Below are 25596 nucleotides of genomic sequence, written 5' to 3' on the forward strand. Positions count from 1 at the left end.
GTCTCATGAGATCTGACGGTTTTATAAAGGGGAGTCCCCTGTACATGCTCTCTTGCCTGCCACCATGTAAGACATGGCTTTGCTCCTCCTTGCCTTTCGCCATGATTGTGAGGCCTCCCCAGCCATGTGGAACTGTGAGTCCATTAAACATCTTTCCTTTATAAATTTCCCAGCTTCAGGAATGTCTTTATTAGCAGTATGAGATCAGACTAATATAGAGGGGATTTCAGGGACTCCCCAAGAATGCCGCCTTTCTCCCTTAATTGGGTTTGCCCGGAAGAGTCGTGGGCCTGTCACCCTGACTGGGTTTTGGCTGGTTTTGTTCCATATTTTGGGTTTTCAGTTGTTTCTTTGTGTAGTTCTTGTTTCAGCTGTTGTTTCGGTTTTTCCACCCTGTGACTCCCCAGTGCTATTCCTATCCCACCCTGGCCTGGCTGAGATGTTACCACAGCTGCCTTCTCCCCACTGCAGGCAAATGGAACTAACTTAGAAAACCAGTGAGCTGGCTTCAAGCTCATCCTGGGAGGAGAACTCTCCAATACGCTTATCAGGGGCATACTCCCAGGATGAGTGGGTTGTCCAAGCCCACCCCTCCTCTCTCAGCCCTGTTGAGCCCAATTTTGGAGACAAAAAATGATTCTTCATTGCTAGCATCTATCTCTTTCATTGTCATTTAATCACAGGAGTTTTTCTTTATTCTATTTTCTTCTGAAATGCCTTCCTGGCTCAGGACACCCCGCGGTGCTCCACTGAAGGAGACTGCTGTGACGCTGTGGGCAAGCAGGCTTCCTTTCTGAGGTTGCACTGAGCCAGCCCTAGGTGTGTGTGGGGGACTGGGCCTTGCCTCCACGGTCTGCAGACACAGAGGGTGCTGCCCTGGGGACTGGGGAGGGGACGAGGCTGGTGTCTGAATGCTGTTCATTCACTGGAGGCAGGGTTGGGAGAGGGGTCAGACTCCGACTCACACCCCCTGCAGATCAAGCCAGAACAGAAATCTTCTGTTTGGGCCGTGGCAGCGGCAACTTCCATGAAAGAAGAGCGCACCGGGTGCAAATCAGCGGGAAAGGCTGGGGGAAGAGGGAAAGTTTGGATTCCTCCTGCCCCATGGTGCAAAGCCCAAACCAAACCAACTAAAAACCTGCGGTTGCAGGGACAATTCTGTGGGGAAAAGGAGGAACTTTCACCTAAATAGTTAGACAGGCTTACTGTGTTAAAAACTCAATGAGTCAATAAGGGTGAACAGTGAGCGATTACCCTTTCTCTGGTGTGTTTCCGCATGTTTGAGTGTTTTCCCCTACACATGTATACATGCAGGTACACGTCCATTTATACAAACACGTGTACATCCCTTGTTCACACGGTCGTGCACGCTGCTCTTTTTCCTCTCAGTGTATCTGGAAGATGGTTCCGAATCAACTGGATGGGATTTTTAATTTCCGAAGGCACGAGCTCTCCTGGCATCCGCAGATGTGACCCGCAATTTCGAGAGGAAGAGGAGCGCAGACCTCCTGCCCGGAGTGACGGTCAGGAGGGAGATGGGGAAGGGCTGGGCCCCTCTTGGTGTCCCGGGTTCCCGGCAGAAGTCTCCAGGACTGCGGGAGTCTGCAGACTCGGAGTTTCCGCGCCAGAGGAGCGGGTCCACGCGGACAGGCAGTTCCAGCCCCGGGTAAGAGCGGCCCCGTCTCCTCCCCGTCCCCGGCGCCGCCAGCAGCAGCCCTGGAGCGATTTCCCCTCCCCGCCACCCGCGCGCTCTCTCCTCCTGCGCCCAGGCCGGTCTCCGGCTCCGGATCCGGGCGGCGACGGTGCAGATGGGGGAGCACAGGGGACGGTCCTGGAGCCCAGGAAGGGTGCGAGCTGGAGGCGGCGGTTCAGAAAAGTTGTCAGGTCTCCAGCGCGGGCAGCGGCGGGAGCTGGAGCCGCGGTCAAGAGGACCCGAGGGGAAGCAGCCCGCCTGGCACACACGGCCACGGGTGCGAGGGACTCGACGAGCTGGGAGGACGCGGTCACCGCTGGTGCGGCGCACTGGGCCCGGTGATTGGCGCCTTCCCCGGCACAGGTGAGGCTGGGCAGAGAGGGCATCCGTGGCGAGGCCTCTCTGGGTGCGGGATGAGGGGACGCGCTGAACGTGGAGTTAATCTTGGGGATCGGGCGGGGGCGCTGGATAGGTAGATACTGTGGGGCTCCGCGGACCCTATCGCCTACCTGGACCTCCCGAGGATCACTTGCAGATCCGGCGCCAGCGGGCATGTAGCGGACGGGTCTTGTCCCTTGCTTTCCCCCTCCCCAGGACTTGGCGGGACTATGAGGATGGAGAGCCCGGGTCTTTGCACTCCTTTTTCCCCAACCATGGAGCTCCATGCCTCCCTCACTCTAGTTCAGTTAAACTCAGACGGGGAGGGTCCCAGGGACGAGCCAGTCTCCCTTCACCTGTTTCCCTTCCATCCTGTGGTCCTGAGAGCCAGGCTGTGCCCACCGGGGAGCAGGCGTTCACAGCGAAGCTCGCAGGGGGTCCCAGGTTGGCAGAAATGAGGGATCATCTCGACAGACACCCGAGATCCGGTCCGATGTGGTTTGAGGATTGCTAGGAGGGGCTGGGGGTCTCTGGTGGATGGGTACAGAAATGTAGAACAGAACTGGGCTTTCCAGAAGGCCTTTCACCCCACTCCTCCATCTCTGCAGCACGAATTACTTCATCTCAGAGGGAATTTAGTGGGTACGTTAGGCACAGGCACATAGCACAGCGCCTGAAGCGCACGAAAAGCTTAGCAGCTGCTAACCACTGCCATTATTATCATGCACACGTTGGGCCCAGGTAGAATCAAGCCGACCCACATGAGTAGCGGAGGGGGAGGCTTCCAGGTCCGGGAGAGACACCTACGCGCCTTTCCGCGCCGGTTACTGGCACGCGTGGTTGCGTGGATGGCGAGCAAAGTCTCACCTCAGGCTGGGAAGGTGGCTGCGCCTCTGTCCAGGGTTCCCGGGCTCCTGAGAGCCGGAGCGCTAGGAGAATGTCATTTGCCTGCTTCCCGCGCGCCCGAGCTGTGTCCACAGGGCTGGGCTCTGCGCGCAGCAGCGAGACCACCTGTTGGTTAAACTTTCCGTGCGGTGTGGGGTCTTCTTAGGTCTCTGCTCTCAATGCGGAGAGCTCTACCTTAGACCGCTTACAGACAGATCTTCTAAGCACTTTTTCTCCAGCTGCTTCCTGCCTAAAGCCCTTTCAGCTCAGCTGGAAAATCAATAGGAAGGACATACTGCCAATTTCAGTGAGAAAAAAAAAATGTGTTTGCTTTTCAAAAGTCATGTGCAGCCTGAAATTCTGGGATAGCCACTCTCCTTGAGCCTGCAGGTTTCCTCAGGAGCCAGACTGAACTTTTAAAATATGTTTTTTAAATACTGCCATTTTCTTTCAAGGCTTCCAGTTAGGCAGAGATGAGGGTGGGGTAGCAGATATCTTCCCTTTTTTCCTTTTATTTAAATTGCAAAACAGATCTCCAGTATCAGGGTGCAGAATAAAACTAGGTGAGGAGACAGAGTGAGAGGGTGCAGGATAAAACTAGGTGAGGAGACAAGAGTGAGAGGGTGCAGGATAAAACTAGGTGAGGAGACAGAGTGACAGGGTGCAGGATAAAACTAGGTGAGGGGACAGAGTGACAGGGTGCAGGATAAAACTAGGTGAGGAGACAGACCACTATTGGCGGTGGCGTGGGCAGAGAAATTTCCCCAAGGAGGTTTACTTGGGAGCAAATATTTGAGTGAAGTGAGGGAAGAGGCCAGAGAATATCTGGGGAGGAGCTGTCCAGGCAAGGGAACAGCTAGTGCAAAAGCCCAGAGGCTGGAATTAGCTGGGAGCGTGGAAGGAAGAACAAGGGCGAGACGGCCATGTGGCTGGGGCAGAGTGAGGGTGGGAAAGGGGTCCTGAAGGGAGGTGGGCAGAGTCCTGAAGCTCATCATGTGGTCCAGGCAAGCCACGTGTGTCTCAGATTAGAGCTGGGTCCGGTATCTACTCTCCTTTCTCTTTCTCAGGAGCAAACTCCTGATGTTTTCCTGTGGGCACTTGATTACCCAGAATAAGGACTGCCTTTGCCAGCCTCTTCTGCAGCAGGGTGTGGCTCTGTGCCTGGGTCCTAAGATTTGTTTGTTTGTTTGTTTGTTTTTGAGACGGAGTCTCGCTCTGTCACCCAGGCTGGAGTGCAGTGGTGCCATCTTGCTTCACTCAAGCTCCGCCTCCCGGGTTCACACCATTCTCCTGCCTCAGCCTCCCGAGTAGCTGGGACTACAGGCGCCGCCACCACGCCCGGCTAATTTTTTTTTTTTTGTATTTTTATTAGAGACGGTATTTCACCGTGTTAGCCAGGATGGTCTCGATCTCCTGACCTCATGATCCACCCACCTCAGCCTCCTAAAGTGCTGGGATTACAGGTGCGCACCACCATGCCCAGCTAGGTTCTAAGATTTAGTATGTAAAAAGGGGTGGCACCTGTAAACTCCAGGAAGTGAACTTCAGTGGAGGAAGTCGCCTTTCTTTGTCCCTATGTCATGGCTGGAAAACGAACCATTAGTAATGACAGGAGCTCTAGCAGCCGTTTTAGACCATGAGGTGTTCCTTGGAAATGGAAACTGCGCAGTGAAACAGTAAGAGAAGTGAAGCCTGGATCTCCACTGCAGCTACACTACCCCTCAGCCTTGGCTGATGGCTTCTGGACTTTATGAACACAAGAGAAAAATTAATTTGTATTTTGTTTAACGTTTAAACCTAAACTTACATGGAACCCCATGGTAAGAACCTACATTTTATTCTAACCCATCAGGAAACTATTGGAGACTTTTGGGCCAGGAAGTGACAGAAATTGTTTCACATTTTAGTAGACTCATTCTGCTGCTGTGAGGGAGGAGACTGGGCCCAAAGGAACAAGAATGGACACACAAAAGGTCAGCTGAGGTTACAGCAGGTATCCAGGTGCATGAAAATGGCAGCTTGGACCAGGTGGCCATGGTGGAGAGAACAGGAAATGATCATCTTTAATATGAACTAGGATGAGTGTGATTAATACAGGTGATGAGAAAAGCCACAAACACATATATTATACATTTGACTTAGAGACATAGATCTGATTTTCCCACATAATATTTTCTTAAAATAGGTCATTTCATAGTTCCCATCTCCTTAGTTCACCTCCCCATGTTTCTAGTAGTTTACTGAACAGCACCACAACTGTTTGTATAGAATCCGTCAGAAAGCAAGAATTAGGAAGACTTTTTAAAATTCTCATATTTACAACGAGAATAAATGAGGCAGAAGAAAGTGGTGCAACTTTCTATAATTCATCCCAGCGAATAAGTTTGATACCTGGTATTAAAAGATCTGAAAATATTGAAGCTTCAGTGAAAAGCAGATTCCTCCCAAGCAATTGTTAAAGACTTCTTAAGGAAAGAAAAAGTCAGCATTGCATTTATATGTGTTATTTTATATAAGTATATCCCTCTGTTTCTCTAATTCCAACATATGCTTTAGCTCATGGTTGGCATCTGAAATAGCATTTGATCATACACATGGAAACATAGAGAAATAGATGGAAGAACTGTAAAATAAGGCTAAAACAATTGAAAGGAGATCAAATCCAGGGGAAATGTTGGACCGGGGTATACAGATTGTGACTCTTTGATGGTTCCTGAGAGGGAAGTAAAGCTTTAACTCAGGATTTCCTAGCAAAAAGGAAACACAATTTATTACATGTTTCTCACTGTCCATGAGAAGAAAACATACCAGCCATAAAGAGGCCATGAAGGTGTTCCTGCTATTGAGATCTGAAAGAAAACTATCATGAACAGTTTCAGAGCAGAAATAATTACCCTGTAGGCTGAGACTCCTGCAGTTCACTGATAAGCATTATGGAGTCAATTTTCTCTTATTTTTTTTTCTGAAATGTTGTGGTTGTTTGCATTTTTTCCTCTGAATGGGCTCCATAGTTTTAATTATATTTCCAAAAGGGTGAAAAGCTCTGAAACTGTTAAGCATCATTTATATAGAAAATAATGCAGTAGGCAGCATTCTCCAGGCCATAAAAGTTGCAATAAATGTGGCAGCAGGCTTCCTAAAGCTTTCCATTTATACAGGCTTCTTAGCAAAGTTGAGGGTCTGACAATTTTATTTTTATTCCTTACTCTATTTACTTTCCTCCTTTGTTGTCTTTATTATCAGCATGTGCTTCCTTCAAACGATGTCATTATCACGATGTTTGTTTTAGTGTAGTTATTGAAAGCATGGGCCCTAGGGCCAGAAAGCCCACCTGTAAATTCTGCCTTCACCACTCCCTCACTGTGTGCTGTGGGATGGGTAGCTTCAGGCTTCTGTGTCTCATTTTTCTCACCTGTAAAATGGGGCTAGTAATAGATAACGCGACAGCATTGTGGTGAGATTCACATGAAGAAAGAAATGGAAGGCACATGTGTCCACGTCGGGCACATCGCACATGCTCAGGAAGTTGAGTCCTTTATCATTCTTGATGTTGCCTTCACAATCGTTGTTATCATGGACTTTCCTTTTGACATGCCAGAAGGCATCTCCCACATCAGCTTACTTAAAATGTCGGGCATTCTAATATTTTTGTTCAAATATTTATAGCCAACAAATAGAGAAATTTACAATTATCCTCACCTCCACATAACTGATCTTGATTTAGGACTGTGCACATTTAGCGTTCACAGTCAGTGTGTATGTGTCCGTCCCAGAATAGGAGACGCGATAGTGTACAATGGGGAAAACACAGACGCCTCAACCCATCTGTCCACTCAATGTGTCCCTGCCCAGCAAGAGGCCATGTGAGTCTCAGAGCCCCTCTGTTGATTCCTTTCTTTGAGACTCTTGTCATTCTTGTCTTTAGAGACAGGATTCTGTATGTGTGTGGGGTGTGTGTGTGTGTGTGTGTGTGTGTGTGTGTAGTTGCTTCACTGTTTTACAGCTTGGTGCTTTAAACTCTAGATCTTCAACTGGGGCTCAGCAGAAGCAGCAGCACTCTGTCGTAATGCTGAACAAAAAGCCATCTGTGCTAAATATATTGCAATATAGAACTTTACCATCTTTATGGCAGGTTTTGGTTTAAAGAGACTTTTTAGGAATAATCTGATGCTAGGTGCATTCTGCTTCCATGTAGACTTTAGAGATTGAGCCCTTTTTATATGCCGCTTCACTGAACACGCAAACTGAAGTCAGAGATTCCCTGAGGGGAATGGCAATAGCTGAGTTTTAAGTAAGACGCAACTCTGTGTGACTGGGTAGTTTAGCCAGTTCTACCACTGCCCATCCTCACCCCAGACATATCTTTTTCCCAGAGAGATTAGAACCACAATCACCAAAGTCGGATGAAAATACACCTTCAATCTGCAGCTCTGCGAGTCATTCCGTTCCACAATCTCTCTGTGAAAAAAAATGTCAGAGTAAAAAATATTCTGAATTGTGTTAATTTCTTTCTCTCAAAATTATAGTTCTAATTCTCCTTGTCAATCTATCTGCACACACACACATACACACACACGTGTGTGTGTATATATATCATACATACAATTTCTATTATTCATAGCAGTTATATTCCAATGAATTAACACCTACTGAACACCTTCCCTACATTGCTCCTAGGGAAACTGCAGAGATAGGTTTCTCTTAGTCTTTGTTTACACAACTGATCAATAGATAATTTTATGTGTACTTCTGTATAAAGACACCTTATTTAATATAGATTATTGGTTCATTTTCATTGAATTCACAGCTGACAGCACTACATAGCTCATACCTGAGCAAAGTTTATCTAACACACATATTTTCTGCACAAGGCACACGACAACTTCCTTGTGCTTAGGAACTAACTACATGGCACTTCAACCCTACAGTTGGGGACTGTTTTAAACAGCAAAGTTCCTCTCAAAATGAACCAAAATAGGAAGAGCATGGAACTGACTAGACCACAGAAGGACCGTTGCTCACAGAGCTGGGCAGGAAGGGAGGGCACTGCCTGTTTGACCTCAGGTTGGATGATTCACATTTTTTGCTGCTCCGCCCATGTACAAAAATGACTTCAGATGTTCCACAAGTATTGATATGGGGGTTAAAAATGAGGGCTAGTGAGGAGGCAAATTTGCAAATACAGAATGTCAATAATGAAAATTGACTTTGTGTGTGTGTGTGTGTGTGTGCGGGTGGGTGTGTGTGTGCGGGTGCGCATGTGTGTGTGTGGCGCGTGTGTGTGTGTGCAGGTGCGTGTGTGTGTGGCGCGTGTGTGTGCGTGTGTGTGTGTGCGTGTGTGTGTGTGTACATGCATATATAGGAGTGACAAGTGGCTGGCCCAATTCAAATTTATATTGATTAGATTGGAGCTACTTGTAGCCTTTACATGGTCCTGTAAGATGCATTCTTATTATAGCTGAGGAAATTTAACTATTTTCTGCCATAAAGCTTGTTGTAGTCATCTGCAATAAGGAAGTGGAATAATGTAATAAGGATTGTCCCTGTCCTTGAAAGAGACAGCTCTTAGTTTTGTCTTAGCTTTTGGGGTAGGAGAGCGTGTAGGACAGAGTCTGTTGAGGATTTTCATGGAAAACTCAGCTAGGAAAAGGAACAGGTTTGGTTACTGTTTCAAATTAATGAGCCAGGTTCTTTCATTTCTGTCTTTGAGGTACAGGAAGGGATTCAGAGTGGTGTTACTGAGTGGACTCAGGATCTCTGACAAAATTGGAGAAGTTATCATTTATGTTTCAAAATATTTATCCATATTAAAAGTATGAACTGAATGGAAGGACTACTGGTGTAACCCCTTTTGTCACTGGAAAGTTATTGATTAGATATTTCAGTCTTTACAGAAGAATTCCAGAAAGATAGATGCCTTCATTAGCTTGTCTATAGTTGGTCAATTTTTATAAAATGAGAATGTGTTCATCACTTTTCTTCTTCCCTTTTTCTCTTGTTTATAAGGATTTGATATTCTATGGTTTAACCTTCCTTCTCTTAAGGTAGAAGCTTCTTTTTTAAAAACCTAAGACATGAGACTTCATGGGCCTCCATGGACTGTTTTTCCACATGCCCCATGTAATGGGAGCTGTGTAGGTACAGGAATGTCCTTTCACAGTGGTTCCCAGGGTGCTGCTTTCCTCTCCCAGCTTCAGAAAAAGACACCTGGGACCTCTGAGTTCCTCACTGGTGGTGGCAGCAGGGCTTCAACGTCCCCAGTTCTTATATCCTCACATAATCCTTTGAGTGTAAGAAATAATCTTCTGGTAGCTCCTGCACACGTTCTGAAGGCCACGCTTTCTCGCATCATCCTGTAATACTCGGCGATAAACTGTGTGGCAGAGTCCCCAAAACTACCCCCAGATTCACTTACTCTCTGTAAGAACTCAAAGGATTCAGCACACAGGCTTACCTGCCGCTGTGAATTATCACAACAAAAGATGTAAAGCAAAATCAGCAAAGACAAAAGGCTCACAGAGCAAAGTCTATAGGTCGCCGGCACAAGCTTCCAGGAATCCCCTCCCACTGCAGTCGTCCAGGGGGTGCCAGCTTTTGCATCCTATGGTAACAGCATTGTGAAATGTGGATCAGGGAAGCTCATTAGAAACGCAGCACCCAAGGTCTTTGCTGAATCCTGGTTGCCTGGGTACTTTCTGCCTATCATGTACCTGAATCCAAAACTCTAAGGAAGAAAGCAGGTGTTCAGTATAGACTGTCCTTTGTGTGAAGAGTTTTATCACAATGCACCACTCTTCTTAGTTAGTGAAAGCTGGAAACTCACAAAATCCAAGTTTCCAGAGAGCAGTCACAGGACAACCTTATAAGCAGATCTTTCTAAGGACAGCAGTCTCAGGCCTCCTACATCCTTTTCTGCACACGTAACCACCCTCGGCCTAGTCAAAGATTAAGTCCAAAGGGCGATACAGAGAACGTTAATTTCCTTAAGCAAATCAGGATTCACTAAGATGTTTCCTTGTGTTTTGGACTTTGGTTCGGCAAATCCCATTGAAGATTCTGCAGAAGAGACCCCCTGCCCTCCTTATTGACCTGTTAACAACAAAAGGCTGAAAACAGAGCACAGGCTGACACACCGTTGCCATGACTACCTGTGCGGCAAACATCTTAATGGCATTTCACTGAGATGCTTCAGGTATTGGGCGTTGGAAAGGGATGGCTGAATAGAACTAAAGACCTCGTGGCAACGCAGCTCCCAGTGGTGCAGGAAATATCCAGTTAATGCCCTCAGTGGTAGCCATTCCCTTTTTACCAAGGGTAGTAGAAGATGAAATGGGTTCATGCTACCATGAGTTGGTTTGGATACTCATGGAAAGAATGGTCTCTTCAGGCATTATTCAACTTCCACAGCTCCTGCTCACTCTCAGTCATGGTGCTGTGTCTCTTGGCTTGTGGTATAACAAATCTTCTATTTTTTTTTGTTGTTGTTGAGTTCTTTTTTTTCTTGAGTTCTTCTTTATAGGTTTTATTCCACAGACATTTCCTTAAACACTGTTAATTAAAACAATGATGAGGCCTGCTTTGGGTACTTAACAGGACTGCCTACTGGGGGACACAAGCACCATGACACGGAACGGCTCTCACTAAGTAAGTCAAGTCCATTGCTAAATTCGATGGTTGCTTCTGACTGGTTAGTTCCCTTGAGGCCTCAGTAACGTTTGACATTAATACTGATGTCCTTTATTAAGCTCTCTATGGCTGTGCTTCTCACACTTTGATCACAGGATCTGTTTATCCTTACATTGTTGAGAACCACCCCACCAAAAAAGCCATTTTGCTTATAAACATTGATATTTATTAGAAATTAAAATGGAGAAAGTTCATGATGTTGTTTCTCCAGTTGGTTGCAATATCACCTTTCCAGTAGCCTCTGGAAACCTCCATTCTGCATTCATGTGCTCATGAGAACAAAACCAACAAATAACACCTTAGTATCCATATAGAGATATTTTGGCTTGTGTGGACCTCCTACAAGGGTCGTGGGAGCCCCGAGAGTTCCTGGACCTCACTTTGAGAATCACTGTTCTACACAATTCCTTTGACTGTTTTTAACACCATGGGCTTCTGTCTTCCTCCTACCTTCCTGGCTCCTCCTTCTTGTTAGGTTTCCAAGGCAAGGTGAGGGTTAAAGACACACATAGAACAAGAGAGCGGCTCAACAGCAAATGCAGGCATTTAGGTCCAGCGTAAACCGGCTGAGGTGGAGCACCAGTTTAATGCCAGTGCCCACCACTGCTTATAGGCTGGGATACTTACAGGTATGGGTGGGAGGGGTCTGGGCAGTATGGCTTGCTGCCGGGGAAGATGTTAATAAGATGCACCCGTGATGAAGCAGTTGGGGCCTTGTTCTCGCAGAATGTGATAGTGATGTGCCTTGGACTTTTTCTCAGCAGAATGTGATAAAGTCAGGCAGTTGGGCAGGCAGGTTCTCATGGCCTGAACCCTTGTGGAATGTTTCACTTTGACCAACGTCTGCATAATGGCAGGGAGTTTACAAAATAGTGTATTTCGGATTAACAGGTCTCAGTCTTGGGCTCCTTGTTGTCTGACAGATCCTAAATGTTGGCCCCTGCTGTTCCAGGTTCTCTGCTCATTATGCATGTTCTCTGGGTAATTTCATCCACTCCTAAGGCTTAAATCATCATCCCTCTGCTGAAGGCTTCTAAATCTCTTTCCCTAGCTCACAGCCCTTTTCTGAGATGCAGATTCTTGTGTAGTTTGATCTAGTGGGCACTGGTACTTTTGTATTCCACAGGTATTTTTGGCAACTATCTACTTCTTTCTATCTTCAGGGCTATTCTTGCAGGGTCACTCTAGCAGTCCCTAGCAGGGTTTACTGTGCTTGTCCCCACCTGCTTTTGGTCCATTCTCCATCATTGTAGAGAGATATATTTAATCAAATCTTCTCATTTGTGCTTAGGTCATGTCAGTGCCTTTCCATTACTCTTTGGATAAAGGCTAAGCATTTTAAAATCCTTAATGGCTTTTTGTGATTTGAGTCTTACCTAAACCTCTGCAGCTTGTGTTTTGCAGTTTGTTCCTTCTACTGAACTTCATCTTTCAGTGACACCGAACTTTCAGGTTCTTCTAATGACTACATGTTCTCATCCTCTGGGCATTTACCTCTGTTGTTCCAAGAAATGGTCTTCAACATCTTCAGATACCTAGAAGCTTTGCCCCTCAGTGGGAAGAAAGCTTTCAACTCACAGCAGTTCCAGCAGACGTTCTGGGGCTGGAGAGCTGATCCTGAGTTGCCTGTGATCACATGCCACACCTGAAGGCATCACTCTATCCAGGCTCCAGGTGCATAGAACGTTGTGAGGTCATGACTGCCGGCATTATGACCAGTCTTGGAACTAGGGTTGGGGTGGGGTTCATCCCACCCAGACCACAGGGACCAAAAATGAGAAAGGATGTTTTTCAGAGAGAAGTGTTGGTGCTGGACAGGAAGAAACACAGATGCCAGATACGGGTACTGTTGTCACTCTGTTCTCCATAGAACGTAATTTGCTTTTGCTTGATAGTAATCTTTTCGCCCTCATAGTCTTGCACATGGAGTTTATCTATCCACCTCCAACAGACACTCATGTGCCTCCCAGTCACTTCTTCTTGTCCCTCAAAACCAGCTCCAGAGAAAGGATTGATGTTCTTCCCTCCTAGGCTGACTTTCCATATGCAAAGTTCACATGTATACACTGCAATGCATTACACACAGCATTTGATTTGTGGGTTTGTCTTCTCCACTATATGAGCTGAACAGAAGTCATGCCTTGGACGTTTCCACATCCTCAACAAGTAGTTAAGACATGTCACAGAGTAAGTAGTGCTTAATTAGGTTTGAGGAATAAGGGATACAGTTTTTTTGTTTGTTTGTTTGTTTGTTTGTTTGTTTTTTGAGATGGTATTTTGCTCTTGTTTCCCAGGCCGGAGTGCAATGGAGCGATCTCGGCTCACCGAAACCTCTGCCTCCTGGGTTCAAGCAATTCTCCTGTTTTTGTCTCCCAGTTTCCTCCAAGGCTCTTGTTCAAACTGTTCTTATTGTGACTTTGGGTTGGAGATTTCTAAGGCTTGTGGTATAACAAATCTTCTATTTTTTTTTCTTGAGTTCCTCTTTATAGGTTTTATTCCACAGACGTTTCCTGAAACATTGCTAATTAAAACAATGATGAGGCCTGCTTTGGGTACTTAACAGGACTACCTACTGGGGGACACAAGAGAAGGACATGACAGAGCCTGTGACTTTTACCAGCCATCAGTTCAAAGGGAAACTTGCACACAACCTGCAGCTGGTTAAAGGATCAGGAAGGAAATAGTTCATCTAAGCACAGTCTCTGGAGCCTGAGTTCAAACCCTAACTCACCCCTTGCTAGTTTTGTGCCAGCGGGCAAACTTCTTAACCTAATATAACTTAGTAGATGCAAAGTACTTAACTCATGCTCGATGTATAGTTAACAATTAATAGTCAAGATTAATTTCATTACCTATTTGTGATTATTTCAAACTCATTGATTTCTTCTTTTTCTAAACTCTGACAATAGTTGAAACTGTATTGAGCACTTCTAGTGTTGCATTATGTATTCTCATGTATGCATCAGTATTTATTGTGAGCATACATCTTCTCTTCCCAACTAAATTGTTTGTTCCCAGGGATAAAACTGTTTTCTGCTTTGGATATGTATTGGCTATGTCATATGTGTAATAGGGGCCTTTACATAATTAGTTCTGATAGAAATGATATGATCATTTTTTGTATCATAAGTTAAACATAATATAATGGTAAATATAATACCATGAAAAAGATGGCAGGAGTGACAGTTAAGCTCCTGAGCTGACACTGTTTCAACTCTTGAGAAGCACCCATTAATACATCAAGTGTTATGGCCATTTTGAAGCAGTCTTAATTTCCTTAAGGTAGTTGCATTAGTCTTCTGGCACTGCCATAAAATACCATAGGCTGAGTGGCTTAAATTTTATTTTCTCACAGTTCTGGAGACTGGAAGCCCAAGAGCAAAGTGTCTGCTGATTAGTTCCAGGGCTTTCTTCCCAGCTTGCAGACAACCACCTTCTCACAGTGTCTTCATGTGGCAGAGAGAAACAGCGAGCATTCAGCTCTCTCTCCTTAGAAGGGTCCTTTCAGACCAGGGCTCCATCATTACCACCTACTTTAACCTTAATTAATTCCTTACTCCAAATTCAGCCAGATTGGATGCTAGGGCTTCAACATATGAATTTTGGGGGACACAGTTCAGTCCATCGCAGAGGTCTTTCCACAAGAAAAAACCAACATGATTGTTCTGTCCCTCTAGTTTTGGTGAGCCAGTCCGTATAAGAAATTGCCTTCCCCAAGTTATCCTGGATGACTTGTATTTTATCTTTTTTATAAAAAAATTAAACTACTATATTGATGAGGAGTCAATGCCTAGGTCAGGGTTGTAAACTCACCCTGGGTCCTGGTATTCAAATGTGTCATTGGGATTCTGTCTCCATCTCCAGTGCTGCTTTTCCCAATGTTGGCCTTGTTCTCACACAGTTCCCTGAAGGGGTGACAGGAAGGCCAGGCAGAGGACACAAATGAGGCAAGTCTGGGCATGGGGCAGGAGGGAATGGTGGGGACTGAGGCGAACCTTAGGACAGAGGCCCCATGTAAAGTGCTCAGAGGCCACTGAGGGCCATCTGACTAGTGCCAGGAGAAATGTATGTCCCACTTTCCAGATCTTTTTATATTTTCAAAGAAAAGCTAGAGATCTGGATTTTTTATGTTGATTTTCTATGTTGATTTTCTATGCTAATTTGATTTTTTAAAGATTGACAACTAATTCGATGTTAAAAATTGTGTTAAATTAGAAGAAAAATGTCATCAAGCAGGCGATCCATTTTGGATCTCTAACCTAAGCTTTTGGAGGAAATTAATAAAAGTGGCAAGATCACATTGGTGGGGGATTAACTTGCATATACATCCAATTTTGTCATTGCCTATTGAGCTTATTACTGAAGACTCAGTGTCATAAAGTATATCTGTTTGTTCATTCGTGGCACTGGGTTCAGACGGTCTGTTAAAAAAAAAAAAAAAGAGTCAATTCCAACAGTAACTTTTTTCTCCAGAATAATTGCTTAAATATCTGGTACACTCTGAGGGCACTCTTGGTTTCTCTTTTATTTCTTTTTTTTTTTTTTTTTTAAACAAGATTACTGAGTTGAATAAGTCAGATTATATTATTATTTTACTATTTTGTTTGGGTTTGGGAATGAATAATTGTTGATGTTTTTCTTCTTAGCATTCCTTTGCCCTTCCTGTCCTAACAGTATCTAAGAATGCTACGGAAAAGCACCACCGGTCCCCTACCTTCCAGCTTTGTACTTCAGGAAAAACTAACTTTTTTTTTTTTTAGGGCTCGGGAGGGGGCCTCCTGGCATAGGCTGGGCTACTCAATACATTCTCCCCGCAGGCCACAGTGATAGTGTTAAGGATGACACATGACCCACTAGAGACGATGACATGCAGCATGGCTTCTTCCTTCTTCTACTGTGACTTGTGGAAAAGGAACCCTAACCAGTTCTTGATGGACTGAACAATGTTTGGGAGATGGTGTTCTTGTCACCATGTGGAGCTTAAGCAAAAAGCCACACCATGGAAAGCGAAACTGAGAGATGAATGAAAAAGCATGTTGGTGCCACTGTTGGCACCTGAATCCATCTGAGTCCGAAGCCAGTCTACTCCTCGTGACTGTGTGTTTTATAGATTTCTTTAAAAAGAATCCTTACTGATATACATAATGGCCAAAGGAGAGGAAGATCAGTCTCAATTAGTGAGAAGTCCAAAGCAAATGGATGTAGAGGACTACATGCTCACAAACAGGGTGTTCCCGATAAGTCCTGCTCTTGCAAACGAAGCAGGGCATTCCCAATAAGTCCTGCTCTTGCAAACGAAGCAGGGCGTTGGGGGCTTGTTTATGTGTAAACATCTTGAAAATCCAGAAAGTCAGGGAAAGGTCAGAAAAACAACAATGTGTCTTGTGACTTGGCAACATTCCACAAATAACTGTATAAAATAAAGCAGAGCGCGCCATTCGAGGTGGCCGCCATGTTTGTCTTGTCTTGTGTTGTCTTGTGTGTTCATTCCTTTGTTTAGGAAACACGCGGACCCCAACAAATGGACTCGTGCATGGTCTCATCAAAATGAAGTCAAAGGTTAAGGGCACATTTAAATTGTCTCATGGTGTGTTTTTGGTGGGTGGAGAGACTACAAAATCCCATTTAATACAGAGAAAACAAATCGAACCTCAGAGGACTTATGTGGTTTCTCTCAGTACCTACAGTGGGCTCATGCAGTCCTGGGACTCCAGCTCAGGTGTCTCAGCTTCTCAGGACATCAGCTGCCCCCTATTGAGGTAGTGACAGAGCTACTAGGATTGCTCAGTGAACATCCGTATACCAGCTCCTAGATTCAAGTTAATATTTTACAGTGTTTGCTCATCACATATCTATCCATGTGGTCTGCTGTCCACTCTTTAATACATCTTATTTCACGTTTTAATTGGAGGCCATCTTTCTTGATGCACTAATTTTTATTCATTTGGCAAAGATGTAATACCTCCCACTAGGCACTTGGGATGCAACAGTGAGCTAAATACCAAAATGTTTCCTCTCAGGAAGCTGGACATTTTTAGGGGGTTGATGGTTGATGGAAGAGTAAAAAAAACATACACACAGGACACTTTTAGGTAGCAATAAATGCTTTTAAGGAAACAAAATAGGATGAAATGACTGAATCTCTAAGACACATTCCAGCTAGGAAAACAAAAAATCTTCTAGGTATTTTAACAGAGGGATTTAGTATAGGGATTATTTACCTAGGTGTAGAAAAGCTTTAAAAAGGCTTAATATTTCTTGAGAAAATAAAGCAGAGGTTAAGAGTTGCAAGAAACTGTTACCACTCCTATGGTTGGAGGAACAGAGGGAAGGGATGATACTGCTAGTGCCCAAGTACGGGGACTGTTTGGTGGAAGTTAGAACCACAGCCGTGGTTGTCCTGGATGATGTTGCTGGCGGATCTGAGAAGATGGTAAGGGGAGCTCTCAAGGAGCTGGAACCACAGAGGAGACAAAGGCATTAGCAGAAAATGCTGCAAGAAGCAGGAAGAAAAACATACTCAAGTTCTTCCTTCTTCTTCTCCTCCAGCCTTGCACCAGTGCCTCCAAACTGGCTGAACCTGCTGAGAGTCGGCGGGAGAGAGCCTGGGAAATGCATTTCTGAGGCATACACAACAGAAGAAGGTGTTTGGGGGCCCAGGACAAACCGGCAGTTGACAGGCACGTAGAGGCTTTTCAGAAACAAGTCTTGTCGGAAATGTGACTTTTTCTGGGGAAAATTTGACTAGAAGCGAGAACAAGAAGAACTGTTTACTGGGAATTCTCTCTATGGGAAAGTCATGGGGGTATCAACTGTAGATTGGCAGACGACAGAGGGCCTCTTTGAGGGGGTGACAGATAGCTGAGGATGCCTGACCAGGGGCTGACATCTCTGCACACATCCTGGTAGAGAGGTTTCCAGGCTGAGCAAGGAGCCAGTGAGAGCCATGAAGACAGCACGGAGGAAGATGTGTCAATAAATCAGAAACCGATATTTCAGACAAGGCTGGTTAGAAGAGTATGAGGAACCTTTGGCCCTTTCCTTCACCGTAAGCAGTGACATGAACACCACCACCCCAGATGAGTATCAGTTTACTTACCAAGGCTTCTTCAAGCTCTTGGCAGGCAAGACCATGGACCCAGGAGGGTATGTAACTGTGTATTGTCAGCGACGCTGCATGGCTACATTTCGGTATTTAATGAGGCATTGATCTTGCTGGAGATTTTTGAAAGTCTGGTCAGGTGGCCCATTGGAAGGAGATCTGAGTTTGGTTCTCTGTGCCTGAGTCGTCAGCTGTCTATGCTACAGGAACAGCCTCAGCTGTGGAAATGCCACGACTTCTTTCCCCGTTGGCCATGCAGCGGGTAATTAGCTTTATAGAGATGTGGGGAGGATATGGCAGGCTTTCAAGTCTGCAGGTTGTATCAGGGGCCTTGTCACACTGCCGGAGTGTTTGCATTCAGGGCTTCCTCAATCCTGACAGAGGCACCTTTCCAGAGATGATGTATGTGTTCCAAGCACAGCTACAAATGAGGCAGTTAAGTCCGTGGAAGTGCTGTGGGCCACAGTCTCCTGCCAGGGTTCCCAAGACCCTGGGAGTGGCTTCCTTCCAATGGGCCATTAGCTTTCCCCCAAAGCTCTTTGAGGCTTCTCTCGAGCCAGCTTCTCTTGGCACTGCTGGGCTGGAGGAAGCTTCTCCCATGGCGCTCGTCTGGCAAGCCTCACAAATTCACTCTGTCTTTCTCTGAACCTCTATGCTTGATTATTTCTGTAGCTCATAACCAGGCCAGTAATGAGAGGCCCTGTAGAGCTGGGCCTCATTAAGACTTTCTTCTTCTCTCTTCCCAGGATATACTTTATTCAGCTGGGTGCTGAAAAACAATCTTGGATATTAGGAAACTGAATGAGGCCTCATTTCACACTCAGAATGTGGGTTGCAATAGTCACTTCCTCTGCTGCTGGGAAAGAAAGAATTATACTACCTTTTGAATTTTGGATTAAAAAGAGAGGTGTTGGCTTGTCAAACTACTGTGTATTCCTCAAGACATATTTTTGTAGCTTTATAAAAATTCAATATATATTTCTAAATTTAAATATATTTTGTTGCAACCTGGCCCTTGGACAAAATGAGGCATTGGCAGCTGATGTTTATGGCTTTCCACAGAACCTTCCAGATAAAATTTACACAGCATTTTACTGCAGCGATTTCACATAAAGCAGAGGATTTTGCCACAAAACTGAAAGAAAAAAGAAACTGCATTCTTAAATTTTTTATAAATCAAAAGGTATCAAAATATCCACCTAAAAGATAAAGGAGATGAGAAACCCATCCGTGATGGAAAGAAAGCCTATTTCAGCTTTGCCTTTTCTTTAAGTTCTTTGTTCCATATCTGGAATGCAATCGGAATTTAATCTTTCATGGGATTCCTCCTGGATGTGGGGAGAAGATAAAAGCTGAAAATCTGAAATCTGCCTGTGTTGGGCTGCATGTCTTCGGACGCCAGCGGAAGGATCACACTGCACAGAGTGCTGTGCTCGCAGAAGCCCCGCTTCTCAACCTCCATCGCTTTATGAATTGATTCACCGGAAAGGTAACTGGCCATTTCTACAAGGGGAAATTAACCAACTAAACGTGACATTGGATTGTTCCCAGATTCTTTATTAATGATGCTTCTGCATCGCTTTACCTTGTCAAATACAAGTTACAGCAGATATTCTTCTGAGAATGATCTCCTAAGGCATGGCTTCCTCTTTTCATCTCTATCTGGACCCTGTCCCATCTATAGGGTCGCATTTCCGATTAGAAATGTTGCTGAAGATCCCCTTAAAATAACAAATATGTGTGACATAATTACATATGCTTTATATATTTTACATATACACATGTACACTTGTGTAAGAAACTTATTAGTTTTGGTTAAATAGCATTTTATAAATGCTGTTTCATGTGACACATTGCAAATGCTTCCCGTGATACTGTATTATCTTCAAGTCATGGTTCTGATGGTGATTTGATATCCTATTTATAGCATGTCTGAACCATATTTATTTAATCCCTTTAATGATGGAGATGCAGGTTGCTTCCAAAGGTTTCTTGCTGTCATAAATAATGATTACCACGAACATCTTGGCACATATATCTCTTTCCAAAATGATTATTTCCATAGAAGAAGTTCTTAGATGATGAATTATAAATACACACTTTTTTTTTTTTTTGAGAGGGAGTCTCCCTCTGTCGCCCAGGCTGGAGTGCAGTGGCCGGATCTCAGCTCACTGCAAGCTCCGCCTCCCGGGTTCCCGCCATTCTCCCGCCTCAGCCTCCCGAGTAGCTGGGACTACAGGCGCCGCCACCTCGCCCGGCTAGTTTTTTGTATTTTGTTAGTAGAGACGGGGTTTCACCGTGTTAGCCAGGATGGTCTCGATCTCCTGACCTCGTGATCCGCCCGTCTTGGCCTCCCAAAGTGCTGGGATTACAGGCTTGAGCCACTGCGCCCGGTGAAATACACACTTTAAAAAGCGTATCCTGATTTATTTATGCAGTCCCTTATTTATTAGCATTTAATGCTGATTATTAATAAAGACAATCACAAGGGGATATTTATTATTTAAACATGCCAGTAACTCTTCTAAGTGTTTTAGCCTAGGAACTTGTATGATGCTCACAATCACCCAGTGAAGTCGAATCTATTATCATCCCATGTCCTACGTAAGGAACTGTGAATTGTAGGAAGACGAAGCAGCTTGCCCAGGATTGTTCCGTTTGTAAATATCAGATTCCAATTCACGGACATGGCTGCAGCATATTTGCTGTTTATTTGGTTTGATGTTATAAGTGATACTGTAGTTAATATGCTTGAGTTTCAATCTTTAGTCCCCTTCAGTAGCATCTATGAGGCATGACTTTTAATTTTTATAGAAAGGAAGATTATAGAAGTGTAAATGTTCTCCCACAGCATTATTCTCATTTTAATGGAAATGATGGAGATATCTGAATGTTTCCTTAACAGGCTTCCCAAGTAGATGCAACATAAAGGGACGATGGAAATAAGCAAAAGTTCTCAAGTATCAGCGTGCCACCTTCCACAGGCGGGATGTCAAAAATAGTTCTGGCTGATGGGCAGCTTTCTGTGCACAAGGTTTACAACCAATTGATATTGATTCCTGTTTTTCTTTCCTTTAAGAAAAGGAAGAATCAACACTTTCAGAGATGGAGACTGTTGAGTCACAGTATCAACTAGTCAATGCTGAATCTGATTCTCCCTTTCTACATTGCCTGATAGAAGTCACTGGGGAATATTCTGTATGTGAATTTTCACTGTTGGGGAAAGCAATTTTTGGAAGTGATGGGTAGACCTCAGTTTGTATGCATTGCGTTAATTACTATTTCTTTGCTTTTCCTTTTTTGTGAAGTTGCAGGGAGTCAAGGGATTGGATTGTGGACTGCATTGGTGGCTTTCCTCAGTTTCCTCATCTTCTCCACAAGTTTCTACATATCGAATGCAGAGCAGCCCTTCTTCAAAGGACCTCCTACGGAACCTGCTAAGGAACTCAGTCTGTAGCTCTGTGTGGAGCCATGTGTAAACACTGAAACGAGACCTGCCACCTCCTACTACCTAATGGCCCCTTCTCATCTGAGAAGATCATTCCCTAGAAACAAACTCATGCTGACTTCCATGTTTATTTATTTATTTTTTTGGATTAGATATATGAAGAATTTTCCTTTCCCTTAGAATTAAAATCCTGCTTTCTAGTTTTTAGCATGCTTTTTTATTTTGGAATAATTTTAAATTTAAAGAGAAGTTGCAAAGATAGTATAGAATGTTTTCTTATACCTCTCATCTATTTCCCCCTTATTACCATTTTACATGACCATGGTATACTTTTTAAAACTAATATACCAACACTGAGGCATTACTATCAACTACACTCCAGATTGTACTTGGATGTTGCCAGTTTTTCTATGAATGTTTTCTTTCTGTTCCTTGATTCCCCTTTTTTTTTCTATTAGTTAAATAGTTAATAGAATATACAGTTAGCTATTAAATTAATGGAAACCATAAATAGTTGACTAATTAATAGAAACCAGGACACCCAATTGCTTAAGTATCATATTTGCTTAATCTCCTCTGGACTGTTGCAATTTCTCAGTCTCTCCTTGTTTCAAATGATCTTGATGGTTTTGAGAAATAGTGGTCAGATTTTGCAGAATGTTTCTTCTTTGGTGTTTGTCTAATGTTTTCCTCATCATTAGACTAGTCTTAGGGTTATTTTTGTAAGAAAGCTACAGATAATATGCAGGAAAATGATTATGGACATTTTACTATAAAACTCTACTTATAGGCACTGAGATGTAAACTTCCTGTACTTGTCACACCACACAATATTCTGTTCATTTTTATTATCATTAAAACATGTAAAAAAAATAAACTCTCTTAATTCACCAAACAAAATTAAGAGGTTCTGATTTGGCCCATGCAACATTTCGCTGACCATTGGTATAGAGTAATACCACCTTACTTTTTACCGTAAAAATAATTGAATAGACATGAAGAAATTAATAAGGCTCAGGTATGCAGATGCTATTTATGGGGGTGAGGAAGCAGCTTGTTGTATACTAAGTGGCTAAACCATTATTGTGTTATTGTCTTGCCTATTAATTTTAAGGAGTATATGTCACAGTCTATAATGGGCTTTGAGCGTTCTAATGCATGCATGTGCATGTCTGTATGTGCATGTGTGTTTGTGTGTGTGCCTGTGTGTGTGCGTATTTTCACAGGAAACTGAGCGGAAACTCCATGGCAGACATGGTTCCTACTGGCTGGTCCACAGGGAATGTGCAGCCACTGTTGATAGAAATACCTGCCAGGTACAGCCGTTCGTATGGCCTCTGGGTACAGGTGATGACTGATGAATGCCATCTGGTGTCAATGCCGGGTCTGCTGAATCTGACCAGCTCTTCTTGGTGTGACCCTGATGCCTATGTGATGTGTCCTGGGGCTGCCTGTGTGTATCCAAGGCTTTCCAACCTTTCCTGTCCTTCTCAAACCCAGTCAATTTCCTTCCTATATTTTTTTTTGTTTCTCATAGGACAGCCAGAATGGCTTTCTGTTGCTGGAGAGAATCAAAGAAAAATAACAGTGTTCTCCCTTGAGTGTTGGACTTACATAGATATAATTGTGTAATTCTGTTTATTTTCATTGTATCATTTTATCAATAGCTTCATTCTCCTAAAATACTGAAGAAAAATGTGATGTAATTCATGTTTGCTTCTAAGGCAAATGTTCATTTTCAGTAACCTAAGTGTAACTTCTCTCTAACTTGTGGTTGAGATCACCCCTGTTTGTATCTGTTTTTATTTAGAGCGATGTTCCCAGGCGGCGTGATAATGCAGCAATGGACAAGGACAGGAACAAGAGACAGTTTTACCATCTTCCCACAATTTGTAGATGGGACAGTGGAAAGAGAAGCCACATTGGGGTTGGGCATGCAGAGATCTGGCCCTAAATCGATGTGAATTTTGCCAAGTCCTTTTGCCTCACAGAGCTCTAGGTTCTTATCTGACAAACAGGAACCAGACCATCAGATCCATAGAGATTTAATCAATGGAGCTTTTGAAAACTTCACACGGCCTGTGTCAATGTGAGGTTGCTGGATGGTTATGACAAGAAATCACATTGAATTCACTGTGGTAACATTGTTCATGAAACGGGATAATGTGTTTCAGCAATGAACCACCCACGGTCTTACGACAGACATATTTCCACTTTGAAAAGGTGTGTACGTGTATGTGTCTGTGTGTGAGACAGCGATTGGAAAGTATAAATGTGTGCGTTTTCATTTTACACATCTTACATTTTCCTTTAAATTGTGTGAAAGCATGTTTTGTTTGTGACTTCCATTCTTGGAGGTCCCATGAGTTGTTAGTGGTGAAGATGGAACAGATGGAGACTCCTGCCCTCAGGGACTGACCGCTGCAAACATACCTCTCTCATCTGATTCCACTGTTTCTTCCACATGTACACATCATGAGAAATATTGTTCAATCAATATATTTCTTTAAATCAACTCATATGCTTATTTACATGAATTTACCTAAAACAGAAACTTGATATCACTTCTGTAAATGAAAAAATTAAACTTTCTGGCTATAAATAAAGTGTAACAATAATAATCATGCCAAAAAATACCCCTCCAGTGTTATGAAGTTCAAGTTAGGGGTATAGATTCCTGAAGGCCCTGGTCTTAAGTCATAGTTGTTCCTGTTTAAAGGGGAGACAGACAAGTGTTCAAAAGAGTCCCCTCAATTGAGACTTCCTTCCAAAATTCATCAGAAAGTTTAAAAGAGAGTTTTTCCTCATTTTGTTAATTACTTTCACATATTTTAACATATATTAACATTTTGTATGGTAATATGTTTTTGACATTCCCCTCTAAAACGTTCTCATGGGCTGGCAGTGGTTATTTTCTTATATTATGGGAGCCCTGCTCTTTACTGAATTTTGTCATTCTGTCATAGGGTAAAACTTGTTCGTCGCTACAGAGCTCTCTCCTTTCCAAGTGCACACCCACAGATTGGTTTGCTTATGGAATCCTCGCATATTGGAAATGAAGGAACCTCAGAAATTGTTTTCATCAAACACCTCATATGCAGAAGGCAAAATGAAGGTTCAGAGCAGAAATGATTTGTCTAAGGATGCAACACTCGTCTGCAGCAGAGGGCAGCTGAGCTCTGCGGACCCACCTAGCACTACAGAAGCCGCCCTCCAGGACAAGGCTTCATAAAAAAGTGACTTTATCAGTTGGTGGCTTCATTTTAAAAAGATACAGATTGAGAAATTGTTTAAACAGTGATCTCTACTCTATATAATTACTCTTTTCTTTTAATTTAAAAGTATGGGCCGGGAGCGGTGGCTCACACCTGTAATCTCAGCACTTTGGGAGGTCAAGGTGAGCAGATCACCTGAGGTCAGGAGTTCGAGACCAACCTGACCAACATGGAGAAACCCCCTCTCTACTAAAAATACAAAATTAGCTAGGCGTGGTGGTGCACGCCTGCAATCCCAGCTAGTAGGGAGGCTGAGGCAGGAGAATCGCTTGAACTCGGGAAGCAGAGGTTGCAGTGAGCCGAGATCACGCCATTGCACTGCAGCCTGGGCAACAAGAGCGAAACTCCGTCTCAAAATAAATGAATAAATAAATAAATAAATAAATAAATAAGTATTCCTTCCCCAATCTTTTGATGTGTGGAGCCAAGGTTTTTATTTGCAGAAGTCTGCGAGGCTGGTGTGATCTTTTTCACTCATAAACCATAACCTTCCTAACGGGCCATCTGCAATATCCAGTTGTGTTTCCTCGAATGTGGGACAATGACTTAAAGACACTTCAGAATAAATCGGAGGAAGGGACCCTTCCAGAGCTTAGATAATTCTCCGTTGTGTTTTAGAGTTCTGTTGCCCATACCTAATTTGTCAGAAATGGTTTTAGTCACGTAGTTCTGTAGAATCTTTCTACAGCATGAATGCTCCTTTTCATAGAAGCGGCCCAATCTGCTCGCGGATTTATATGATATAAATGAAATGAGGACAGTGTAATAATGACATGACAGAGGCTGGTACTACGCTTGCAGCACCCCTGACAAGAGCAGAAATGCCCAGGCAGCTGGAGAGAGAACCAGCACCTGGAGCGAGCGCCCCCTGCTGGCCACGGCGGGGAATGGAGGGTATGGAATCACCTGGCAAGCAGGTGAGGTGGAGGTTGTTTCAAAAGCTTCTTCTCTAATCTTTCGGGATACTACAGCTGATTTACATGAAACTCAATCTGATGCTTTAGTAGACCAATGAGATCAAAATTAACAAATAGATCCTAGAAATTGTACCATTTTTAATATTTGTGAAGTACCTGCTCAGCCAGGTGTTGATGGAGGACAGAGGATGAAGAGGAAGCCTTGAGTTACA

The 25596-nt window shown here is 43.9% G+C and overlaps 1 protein-coding gene across 7 annotated transcripts; it reads left to right on the forward strand.

The window, feature by feature from the left end:
• The first annotated feature begins 909 nt into the window (after positions 1 to 909).
• LOC116268953 lies at positions 910 to 24584 on the forward strand. Of its 7 annotated transcripts, XR_004176246.1 has the most exons (5): positions 12292 to 12485; positions 12774 to 12829; positions 20824 to 20942; positions 21053 to 23415; positions 24159 to 24584. XR_004176246.1 is itself a non-coding variant. In XM_031650923.1 (2 exons), exon 1 carries the CDS (start codon positions 1277 to 1279, stop codon positions 2033 to 2035), a length of 759 nt encoding a protein of 252 aa, XP_031506783.1. In that variant the 5' UTR covers positions 910 to 1276; the 3' UTR covers positions 2036 to 2056; positions 14507 to 14591. The 7 variants fall into 7 exon arrangements, 1 of the variants encoding a protein (XP_031506783.1); XR_004176244.1 differs by lacking the exon at positions 12774 to 12829; XR_004176247.1 differs by lacking the exon at positions 12774 to 12829 and having other exon boundaries at positions 20829 to 20942.
• The last annotated feature ends 1012 nt before the right edge of the window (positions 24585 to 25596 follow it).

This window comes from Papio anubis, chromosome 9, assembly GCF_008728515.1.
Source record: "Papio anubis isolate 15944 chromosome 9, Panubis1.0, whole genome shotgun sequence".
Classification (NCBI taxonomy): domain Eukaryota; kingdom Metazoa; phylum Chordata; class Mammalia; order Primates; family Cercopithecidae; genus Papio; species Papio anubis.

What these genes read in the sequence shown, in the direction of transcription:
- LOC116268953 (XM_031650923.1), top strand. Translation starts at nt 1,277, where the DNA reads ATGTTTGAGTGTTTTCCCCTACACATGTATACATGCAGGTACACGTCC.